General features: G+C 52.3%; 2 protein-coding genes across 3 annotated transcripts; both read right to left on the bottom strand.

Annotated features, from left to right (window-relative positions):
- Positions 1-54: 54 nt before the first annotated feature.
- Positions 55-5,633, bottom strand: LOC147134146 (properdin-like). The gene is made up of 12 exons (XM_086056847.1): positions 5,368-5,633; positions 4,169-4,307; positions 3,912-4,084; positions 3,382-3,546; positions 2,977-3,177; positions 2,664-2,831; positions 2,460-2,588; positions 1,676-1,738; positions 1,435-1,608; positions 1,151-1,354; positions 841-952; positions 55-255 (listed from the first exon to the last, which is right to left on the bottom strand). Exons 1-12 carry the CDS (start codon positions 5,486-5,488, stop codon positions 126-128), a joined length of 1,779 nt encoding a protein of 592 aa, XP_085912973.1. The 5' UTR covers positions 5,489-5,633; the 3' UTR covers positions 55-125.
- LOC147134147 (suppressor of cytokine signaling 7-like) lies at positions 5,574-10,665 on the bottom strand. 2 transcript variants are annotated; one of them, XM_086056839.1, is made up of 10 exons: positions 9,075-10,665; positions 8,964-9,004; positions 8,735-8,833; positions 7,827-7,964; positions 7,362-7,504; positions 7,111-7,279; positions 6,899-7,027; positions 6,652-6,787; positions 6,467-6,578; positions 5,574-5,968 (listed from the first exon to the last, which is right to left on the bottom strand). In XM_086056839.1, exons 1-9 carry the CDS (start codon positions 10,391-10,393, stop codon positions 6,488-6,490), a joined length of 2,265 nt encoding a protein of 754 aa, XP_085912965.1. In that variant the 5' UTR covers positions 10,394-10,665; the 3' UTR covers positions 5,574-5,968; positions 6,467-6,487. The 2 variants fall into 2 exon arrangements, with proteins under 2 accessions (XP_085912965.1, XP_085912966.1); XM_086056840.1 differs by lacking the exon at positions 8,735-8,833 and having other exon boundaries at positions 9,075-10,664.
- Between the last annotated feature and the right edge of the window lie 1,000 nt (positions 10,666-11,665).

Consider the following 11,665-nt stretch of genomic DNA (forward strand, 5'->3'; position numbering starts at 1 on the left):
TATGCACACGCGCACACACTCTTGCTCTTAATCCCGCAAAGGAAGCCACGCCAGTGATGCGTCACAATTTTATTGAGAACATAAACACCCCCCTCCCCCCCCCACACACACACATATCGATCACATCAGTTGCAGGCGGGCACATTGACACAAGGCTGAACCTCCTGTGTGCCGCCCTCTGGTGGCAAATCCCCGCAGTCCAACAGCGGCGTCCCCACGAAGACGGCCGGCTGCTCCAGACGACCGATAGTGGGGCTGACGCACAAAAACAGTTAAAAACACACAAATTCACGAACATGCATACACGCGCAAGCAAGTAGGGCCATATCAATTGACTTGCCTTAGCCGATCATTGGCATTTGTGCTGATGGTTGGAGGCCATGTGATGTGCGTGAGGTCATGTGACCACATGAACGCTCTTATCGGGACATCTTAAAATAACCTGTGCTGCCAGTGGCCCGCAGACTTAATTATGATGGACTAAAAATGACGCATACTCGCCACTGTAGCTGTTGTGAAATGCGCTATATACCACATCAAATTGTACTATATTGTATTCTATGGACAATGCAAAGAGTGCACTGAACAGTGTTTTCAGCCAAAATCCAACAGAAGTTGTCAATAACAGTGGCAACACAAGATGGCTGCCTCTGGGCACGCGCGGTAACATTTTCGCCATGTAGACAGAAAGTAACGGGAAAACGCCGCAGGGAAGTCAATGTATTCGAGTTAGGCGGACTTGGCGAGTGGCAGCGCAAGATGGCCGCCAGCGGCTTCACTTCTTGCTATGGCGAGTGGGCGGCATTACGCGACTACTTTGAAGACGTCTGCGGTTCGTACCGATATTCGCTGTAGTCTGGCGAACATTTCCTCAATCGGATGCGCACAGAATTTCCTCCACACGGCGGCTCACACAGAGACCACGGCTCCCAGCCCTCCCAGTTGCCTTTGACTGACATGCACACACATGAAGAGATCACACACAAACAGACACAATCACTCGCATACACGAACATAAATGCAAACACACACACACACACACCGTCAGACACATCACACACAAATAAACATGGGGGGGGAAAAAAAAAAAACACACATGAAAAGCAGCAGAGCTACTGTGAGATGTCCCATGCGGCGTGCACGTGCCCACCATTGCAGCTGTTGACGTCGTAGCATCCCCTGTGCTGGCTGATGCTGAGGTCGTCCCCTCCGCAGATGGCGCCGCCGTGCTCCCGATTCAAACATCTGCGCTCGCGACTTTGACTTCCGCCGATCTGTTTGCAGCGGATGACGCGGTTCCGGAAGGGATACTTGCAACTCTGCCACGCAGCCCACTCGGACCACACGCCGTCCACTACGGAACGCGTACGGTCAAGCGATATCTCAAGGCACCGGTGCCAAGACGCGAGACGTGGCCGGCCGGCCAGGACGCACCCGGACAGTGGACGTCGGTATTGCAAAGACGGGTCCGCTGGTGGTCGCCGGCGCACGGCTTGCCAGTGTGTTTGGGGGCGGGGCTGTCGCAGTTCCTGCGCGACACCACCAGCCCGACGCCGCAGGTGACCGGACAGGCCGAGAAGGCCGACCAGGGTCCCCACGCGCCGTCCACTGCCGACAAAAGGACAGACGTCAGGGCCGTGGACGCGGTGCGGGATGGGCCGGCGAGCACTCGTACCGGCGCAATGCGGAAGATGGAGGCAGGCCTCCATGGAACTGCTGTCGCCAGGGCAACCCTCGCCTGCAACAACAATGCATTTGTACTGTACATATATGTGTATAAATGATAGGAGACAAAATGAAAGATAACATAATAAATGGTGACTGTTACAAAATGTCACATTTTTGTTTTTAAATGTAAAAAAAAAAAAAAACGTTTTAATTAAAAAAGTAAATTTAAAGTTACCAAATATCAGACTGCATTTGATTTAAAAATATTTTTTTCAATGTAAAAAAAGGCATTAAAAATTGTCCATTTTTTTAAACAAAAACTGCAGATGAATGTGAATGTTCCAAAAATATATATTTTCAGTTTTTTATTGTAAAAAAACACAATGAATGAAAATTGGTCTTTTTTTAAAAGTTGTACATAAATGTGAATGCTGAAAAATAACACTACTACTTTCAATATTTTTACACCACTTTTTTCCATCAAACAAATTAAGTAAATTTGAACGTTACAAAAAAAACCTTTTCAGTTTATCAAATATGTTTTATTTACGAAGCAAAACTTGTCAGAGTCAACTTCGACGAGCAAAACACATGAATATGTTGACATTAATATTATAATGAATAATATTCAGCATCTCAGGTAAGTATGACTATTTTATGGAAAAGTTGTTTTTGTTTTGGTCCAAGCACCCAATGTGACAAATCCACAGCCTGCCACTGGTGCGTGCTTGTGTGGGTGTGTGTGTGTGTGTGTGTGTGTGTGTGTCTGCTGTTGCCATGGCAACATTCACCTGCAGGGAAGATCGAAGGCTCAGGACTAGAGCAGGAGCGCTGACGATTCCTGACGGGAGGTCTGCCTTCCGAGATGCAGGAAGATGAACACTCGCCCCAATTGGACCACCCGGACCAGGAGCCATCAACTGTCAATCGCACTCACGTCAGTGTGTGTGTGTGTGTGTGTGTGTGTGGGTGTGCGAGTTTGTGTGTGTGCATACCGGCGCAGGTAATGTGACATGTATAGGAGCGCGCGTTGGTTCCCACGCAGAGTCGTCCGCCATATTTGGGCGCGGGCTGATCACACTGCCTCATGGCTAGCTTAAGCCCCTCCCCACACTTGGCGGAGCAAGGTCCTGGTGGCGACCACTCCCCCCAGTTGCCATCCACTAAGGAGAAGTGCATCAAAAAGGGAGGAGCTTAGCTCCGACAGCAAACTCTGATCCAAACCCAGAACCTTGCGCCTGCGAGCCCCTCACGCCGTCCACTTGTCCAACGTGTCTGGGGGGGGAAACGCGCTGCCGACTGACCTACCGGGACATTTTGGGACGTCGGTGCAGTTCAGAAGCTGGACGTCGTCTCCGGGGCAACCGTCGCCCGGCGGCGTCGTGTCAACGGAGGGCGCGGGGTCGGAACAGGAGCGACGGCGCTGTTTGGACGGCGGGTCGACGTCATCGCGCACGCACGCGGAAGAGCACGACGACCACGACGACCACGACGACCAGCCGCCGTGCACTGCCCGTGCATCCACACGCACACAGAGGAAATGTACACGCGCACGCGCAAGAACATTTGTGTTGTATACTGAAGACATTTGGGTTTACGATCAAAAGATGAGAAGTGCAGTTTCTTCATTCGTGCTACTTTGAGCAAAAGTATTGAAACAGACGTGATTCAATTCATCTTTTGATCAGAAACCCAAACATAAGCCACACGCACCTGGACACTTGCCGGGGGAATCGCACGACAGCTCAATGTCGCTGGCACCCACGCAGGCCGAGAGGCACTCGGGGGGGGCGGAGCAAAGTCTCCGCCGCTTCCGGAATCCGCTGCCTTCGCACGTCACGGAACACGCGGACCACGGAAGCCACGAGCCCCACCCCTCTGAAACGCAGCAAATTCCGTCTCACACAATGTGCTGCTTTGCTCTTAAAACGCAACAAGCAATTTGATTGGTGCTGGATAAGCACTGGCCCCGCCCATGAGTTGAATGGCCCGGGGCGAGAGTGCCAAAAGGAAATAAAAGAAAATTTAATTCAAGTATACTATTTGTAAGCATTTTCCCCCCCACACGTGAGTGCATTATGATGATTCTTTCTTGAAATAAACAATCCATTTGGACCTCACCTAGAAACCATGTGGCCCAATCCGTCGATTTCCCCAAAATATTTTTCCTCGCTTAGGGTGTTCGTTTACGTAATCCATCTTTTGGTATCTTATTATTTTGACATTTGCATGTGCGTGCGTACCAGCGCAGCATGTCCCACTGCAGGGTTTGGTCTGCAGCGAATCTTCTTTTTTTGCAGCGTTCTGGCACTCTGATTGGTCAGTGCTCGAGCACTTCCTGCTCCTCTGGGTCACGCCTGCCCCGCACAGGGTTGTACACGGTGACCATTGCGACCAGTCGGACCATGCTGGAGGACTGGCACACACACACACACACACGCGAGAACAAGCTGCTTCATGACATCACCGTTCGCGCGCGTGTGTGCGTGCGCCTACCGACCCGCAGGACTGACAGTCTCCATCTTGGGTGAGGTAAGCATAGTGAGGGTTGAGGCAGCAGTCTTCTTCATCAACGTCGCCCAGCTCTTCGGCACAGCTGGCTGATGACCGATCCAAGCGTGCGAAACACCTCACACCCTCTGCGCACGCACACACACACACACACACACGTACATACATCCAACACGCACGCATCGCGTCAGGAAATACTGTACATGTGTGTGTGTGTGTGTGTAGATTCATTCCAGGATTTCAACACGCGTCAAAGTTAGAAACTTGGTAAATAAAAAAAAATAAATAAAAAAAGGGGGCTGAAAACAGGTTTTGTTTATTTGGACTTTGGTCTGGATGGCAAATTTGTGACACGACGACAGCGGGACGTTGTTTTGTGATGGCCTGGCTTGTAACTCGGTTCCCGCGAACGCCAAATGGTCATCGGACCCGTGAGCAAAAATGACGTCGCAATCTGTCAAGTGCACCGAGCGACAGTTCTTGTGTCATCCTTTTGGTATCTGTGTGTACAACTGAAGAGTTGTTGTTCGGCATCATTGCTGTTATTTGAACCTTGAATCTATTTTTCCCCATGTGAAATGAATCCGAATGCAAACAATTTGCTCCAGCCCATCAAAACACAAAATTGTATAAAAACTAGAAAAGAATGTCAAGAGATGAACTGGTTTTATGAAGTGTATTTACTGTAGTGTTGCATGTTTATCTTTAAGGGGCGTGGCCTTCCCGACAAGGAATGTAGTGTGAGCAGGCGATCACACTCCCCAAAAAAATGGATTTTGATGAATATAAGGTCGACCCCCCCACTGGTTTCGTCTTTCTGGTGTTTTTGGGGAAACAATGCATCCGCAAAATATTAATAATAAAAAAAATATATATATCACACAATATCGGACGCTCGCGCGTGATGAACTTTTGGCAAAATGACTTGAGCACATTTGGGCGGAAATTTCTTTTTTTTTCATCCAGTGTCCCACTTATTCCCACGGCATGCCCCAATTATTTTTATTAACGCAATTTCTTGCTTATTTGGGTGTTTTGTGGCCCAAACCCGTGCATTTTTTTGCCTCCCAAGCAAAAGCATCATGACATTTACAGTATCCGTTTTTCTGTCGAGCATCGGTGCTCGAGTCGTTTTTACGATCTAACGACCCCGAGAGCTGAACCCCTTCGTGTGTGCGCAAGACTCACGTGCACGCTCCACGCAGATGAAGCCGACCAAGATAATGAGCAGCTTGTTGACGTTTATCATGGCGTCTCTGGAATGAACCTGGCAAAAAAAAAATGCGGCGCTTCCTGCGTCGGAGCGCATTTAGCTCCGCCTCCCCGCGCTGTTTGCGCCCCGTTACACATTTACCTGACCTTCGACCCTTTTGACTGACACGCTGTTTCACACAAACAGGAAGCAGGCCGGGGAGCCCCGCCTACATTTATTGACAGCTCACAATTATGACATCATCATGGAGGCGTGTCCCAGCACGAGTCAAGTGACATCTTCAATGTTTGGGCCCCGCCCACTTTCTGGATGTCACTCACCGGGATGGATGCGGCTCGGCCTTCTTTTACATGCGAGAGCGTCAATGTCCCGAAAACAACTTTTATTTTGAAGGTTCCAGGAAGCGCCCGCAGTTAGCGTCCTTGCCAAAATCCCGGCGGCGGCGACAGAAGCTGAGGAGTTTGTTCTTTTCCTCCCGGTGACCTCAGCAGCCAATCAGAGAGCTCATAGGAAGGTCATCCAAACGTACAGGACGTAGCGAGGGGAGCTGACTGGCTGTCCAGCTTCAAGTTCATCCTGCAATGTCACCCCAAAAAATAATGACAATGTTGACAGCTGAAAAGTTGAGTTACTGCCTGCTTGAAGTTTGCTGTTGAACCCCGGGGTGCGCAAAACATTTTTTTCCTTCCAAATTCTGGAAAGCGCTAATAGCAGGATAGCGTATGGTGGTGGCATTGGGGGGGGGGGTGATTGAAAAGGCCATCAGCAGGCGCCACGATTTATTGAGCTATTCAACCACCGACGGGTAAGCTGCCGATGAATCCAAGAAAAGAAAGGTTTCTGAAGCAAACCGAATGTTGAATGCTACGTGCTACGCGAATGCAATTCAAAACAAACGTCACTGGCACCTCACAGATGGCAGCTTACCATCGGGTGCGAAGACGAAGGTGGCGTGCCCACGCTGGCGCTGCATAAATGGAATTGTATTGTATTGTGTTTCAGGCCGAGCGTCAACATTGCGGCGTGTACAAGAACGCTGGAAAGAAAGGCCGGCCTCTGATGGGTTGGACTCACGTTGGCGGGCGCGCCGGTTCGCTACGTCTGCGTGTCGCCGGCCTCCTTGGCGGCGCTGACCTCCTCCTCGGGGTCGTAGTAGTAAAACTTGCGCAGGTAGGCGATCAGCGGCCTGCGGACAGGAGGACACGACAGCTCAGCGAGCGCTGCGACGGACGCCGCGGCAGCGGTGGGCGGAGCCTGACGTGGGCAGCGGCAGCTCCTGAATGTGGTCCACGCGAACCAGCTGGCGGATGCAAAAGCGACACAGGTGCTGCAGCGACTTGATGCTGCTCAGGCGGGACACGGGATGCAGCAGCTGCACCGGCGTGGGCGGCAAGCCTGAAAGCGGGAGGGGGAAAAAAAGCGCCATTGAGCGAGGGCGGGGCGGGCGCGGACCCCAGAGGCGGGGTCTATTTCGATTTGACGTCTGCGGGATGAGCGCCGGCCTACCCGGGACTCGGGAGCGAAGGAAGTAGAGGAACTTCCCGTTTTTGGAGTGCACGATGGCGCGCTCGATGAACTCCACCACCGAATGGCAGCGGTCCTCAAACTTGGGGTGACACCATAGGCTGAAGGTGCCTAAGGGGGGGGGGGGGGGGGGGGCACAGGCCTGCCGTCACAAGCCAGACATCGCAGCGGCGTCGTGCGCGGGCGGGCGTTACCTCGGTAGTGCTCCATACGCGTGTGATGCGTGACGCCCTGTGACCTGAAGCTCAGGCTGAGGATGTAGCGTGGGTCCGAGCTGTCGCGTACCAGGAAGGAGCCGTCCGCTTTGCCCTTCAGCTTCATCTCGGCGTCCTCCCACGTCATGGGACCCCAGTACCAGCCGCACTGCAAGTACACGCACACCGTCACGCAAGCGTGTCGTCGTCGCCGCCGGCGGCGCCACGCGCGACCTCCCCGCCCGCCTGACCTTTTCCAGCTCTCGGAGGCTGCTGGCGAAGTTGCCGGCGTCGGGACGTTTGAGGGGGCGGCGGGGCGCCGGGCGGGGTGCCGGAGGGTGCCGGGCGTCGGCCCGCAGAGGGACGGGCCTGGGCAGCCCCCGCAGGAATGAGTCTGAGGTGAGACGGCGGCAAAGTCAGCACTAAAGGAAGGCGGTAACTAGGCTTGTCATCATTTTTTTTTTTTTAACCTCTATGGTTGAACATGAGATAAAGTGCGTATCCCATATGACGCCACCATTTTAAGTGGATTCAACTGGTAAGTGTGCCAAGAGTGCTATAGCACATAGAAAGATCACAGCCATATAACAGCCTCGCTCAAGGCACCTACGAATTACGTGGGCCAAAGAGGCCAAATCGAATAATATTTACACTTGAGCATATTTCAGAGGCGCACCAATTAATCGATGATCGAATCAAGCCGGGACGTGACCCACCGTTAAGACTCAGGCTGTGCTGGATGGTGCTCAGGGAGGGGGGCGCACCCATGGGACGGGGGGGCAGGGACTGCATCGACGCTCCACCGACGCACTCGGACAACGGAATCCGCGGCGGAGGGGGGCCCCCCAAATCATCTGCGAGAACACACACACAAACGGAATCTTTGGTTGGCTGCAGGTGGGTCATCGTCATTTGGCTTTCATGAATATGAGGACGACTCAAATGGACAAATTGCCTTTGGGGAGACGATAGGCGGGGTACACCCCAAACTTTTCTTGTTCATGTCATTACTTCTGGAAGGATTTAACCTGACTCGCAAAAAAAAAAAAAAAAAGGGCACAGTCAAAGACCAACGATGATTGATCAATTTAAGTGAAGAAAACTCAAAATAGTCAATATTAACTAATTTAAGAATGTGTGCAGTTACAACCCTGCAGTATATAACAGGTGCTTAAATCCGCCGCGTATAGCAGGAGAGTTTGGGTGTTTTGTCATTTGTCTGTGGAGAGTGACCCACATTTCTAGGCAGGAAACTGTTGACAGGAAACTTTTTAAAAACAAACCACAAAAAGATGCCGCCCCGTTTCATTTGAATGGCATCAGTTCATGTTTTTTTTTTTTACTTGAAAGTTCCTTTCTGTTGTTAAGTTAAAAAAAAAAAACACTAAAGCACAAAATAATGTAAAACAATCAAAAGTACAATATCTTTTGTTGTCAGCATGAAGGAACCAGTTATTCTATTTCTTTAGCCATTTATCGGCAACTGGAATTTTTTTTCTGCAGCCTCAAAAATGCCTTATCAGTCGGGCACTAGAAGCAATACCAACAAATAAACCCAAGGAGAAGAGGAAGAATAGGTAAAGTGGAACAGGAAGCAGAAATGATGAGGAGGAAGAAACAGTACCGAGCAGACTGAGGCTCCGTCTGGGTGGAGGTGGAGGAGTCGGAGGGTGGAGACAGTTCCTCCGAGAGATCTCCACATCCACCAGAGAGACCGTCTCACCTTCACACATAGAGATAGAGAGGACAGGAAGTGACATCACACAGACGTCAGGAAGTGACATCACCGCTATGAAGGGCTAAGCGCTCCAAAAGAGGAGGATGCTGCATGTGAGCATGTCACGTGTGCTCACCGGTGAAGGGCGGCGAGCACGTCAGCGTGGCCGTCTGCAGCCTGACAAACAGGAAGTGATCGTTATCGCGTCACAATCGCAACCAACCCGCATCTGCCTTTGACCTCTTACCTGCCGCCGTCCTCCATGTTGCTGCAGGTGGACCCCCACAACCTGGCGGACCCCCACACGTCCACCAAACTCCCCCCTGACGAAGTGGACGAGGCGAGGGACGGCCTCTTGTCCAGGTGGCCCCCTGCACCCCCGCATGAGCTCTTGGTCCGGAACAGTTTACTCAGGCGCACCTTCAGGGACCCGCCTTTCCTGGACTTGCACCTGGGCGTCCTGTCCCCACCCTGCAGATCCCCTTCCAGGACCACCAGAGGGGAAACAGATCGGCCCCCCGTGGCAGAGCCCAGCTTGGGGGTGGTGGCCCGACTCTGGGGTTGGGAGCGGGATTGGTGTTGCGGGCGACGCCGCGGTTCTGGGGTGGGGGACGCGGGGCCAGCAGGGGATGCTCGAAGACAGTCCGGGAGGGGGCCGGCGGGGCCGGGGCCGGCCATTGGGGTCCTCCACGTCTGATGGGTGCAGACCCCCGCTTCGCCCGCCAGTCTGTGGACCTGCTGCATCAGCCCGCTGAGGGTTCCGCTGGAGAACACCGGCCCCACCCTCCTACACGGAACCAACTCTTCCACGTGTCCGTCCGCATCCAAGCCTTCAAGGACCAGCAGGGCGTCACTGGTCTCGCTCGGATCCTCGCCCGGTACCATCCCACTGGTGGCCAGGAGACAAGAGCACCGAGGAAGGAGGGTCGCTACGCTGTCATCGCCTTCCCCACCTCCCGCCTGATCCGGTCTATGGTTCAGACCCAGGACCAGCTCCTCGTCACCGGCGCCACAGTTCTTCCCCAGACCTAGCTGGGGCCACTTAGACAGCGGGTGGCAGAGGACCGGCCCAGGCGGATCTGACAGGTTCTCCTCAGAAGACGGGACGCAGCGGATGTCTCGCTCCTCCGTACAATCGGCCGGACCGGAACCCGACTCTGAAGAGTCCACCCACCGGGTGTCGTTCCCCTCCAAAGGGGATGGCTCCAGGCCGAAGTCCAACATCCGGTTCCGGAATACCATCAACTGCGCCGTTGAGCCAGGTCCCCCCGACCCGCTGAAGTCCAAGTCGTCCTCCTCCTCGGAGCCTGGGGGGGCCTCCGGCAACAGTAGCCGGCCTTCTAGCTCGCCTTTGCCGGGCAGAGGCGAGCTGTAGTGCGGGGACGCCGAGCCGAGGAGGCCCGGCGTGGGCCCGCCGGAGTCCACATCGAAGCCGCCGTGAGCCAGGCCGGCTTTCCCGGATGTGACGTGTTCGGGTTGGCGGTCCAGGTGCTCCAGGTGGTCGTACTCGGCCGACGAGACGAAGAGGCGCATCAACACGAAGTCAGGAGACATTTCGTCGCTCATCGTCACACGCTAACGTTAGCTTGTCTTAGCTTAAAAAAGAGCTACTGGAGCCTCGACGGCGCTCGGCGGCCGCCTGGTGGGGCGGCGAGCCCAGGACATGTCCTCGCGACCTCCGACCAGAACAACAAGACGGAATTCGATAAGAAGACGAGGGGGGAGGAGGACGCGGGCTAGGCTAGCCGTTAGCAGTTAGCCCCCTCCTTCCGCCGACACAACATGGACGGGAGGCAGCGTGCGCGTGCGCAGCAGCTGCGTCAATCATCCGTCAAGCACGCATACGGGCGCGCGCACGTCATTTGCGGAGCACTTCCATGGTGGCAAAATGAATCGCCAAACAATTTTAATCACTTAGAGATATGGTAAACAAGTCACTTTAATGAGAATCCGTGTAATTTGTTTTCAATTTTCACCTGGAAATCGACAAAAGAAAACGAAAATGTGTCTCATCTGTCATTTTTTTAATTAAACTGATTTTTCGTATTTCACATTTGGGATCAAAAGTATGAAATTTAAATGGCTGAGTTTGATTTGATGATTTAAAGAGGAATAAAACAAAAAAAATCTTTGCAAGAATATGTTGTATGTGCCCCTAAAACACAGTTTGATTAATATTGCATTCTTGAAATACGAATTAAGGTTTTATCCATCTCAGAGGGCCGCCATTTTGTTCAATACCACCCTTGGCTGTCAACTGAAAGTAATGTCAAACTAAAATAGTTTGTAAATAGTTACCTTTCGGAATTTTGCGAAGTACAATGAGATGTAAAACTTAAGATGAATAGCAATTAGGACAGACAGCGAGTGGATTTAAAACTCACCAGGAAGCCTAAGTCAATGCAGAAGTGCTGCGTGCATATGTATGCATCAACATGCATACATCCAGATCTATGGAGACTGAGATGTGGGCAGTCATGTTACGTACACCCACACCCACCCACCCACGAGTTCCGGTGTTGAAATGTCATGCCCCACCATGGTCGCACCTGTCAGAGGAGCCACAGCGCAAGTCAAAGTTTTGATGGGCGAGTCACTAAGCTAGCTAACATTACTCATCATTAACTATATACTACTCATCCCGTTCATCTAAAAATAGGTATGCTAGAAATGTTTTTAATTTTGCTTTATCGTTAGCCTTAATGGAAAGTGTGGTTATATAGTGACATCCATCTGCGTTGGCAGCGGCCTGGTGCCCCGGTTGACCCGTAACTGTTGTGTGCGGTTCCTCAAGAGAAATGTTTAGTTTGCTGATGTTTTGCATCATCAAGTATTTCC

Source organism: Filicampus tigris, chromosome 16 (genome assembly GCF_054856515.1).
Source record: "Filicampus tigris isolate MCC_2025a chromosome 16, RoL_Ftig_1.0, whole genome shotgun sequence".
Classification (NCBI taxonomy): domain Eukaryota; kingdom Metazoa; phylum Chordata; class Actinopteri; order Syngnathiformes; family Syngnathidae; genus Filicampus; species Filicampus tigris.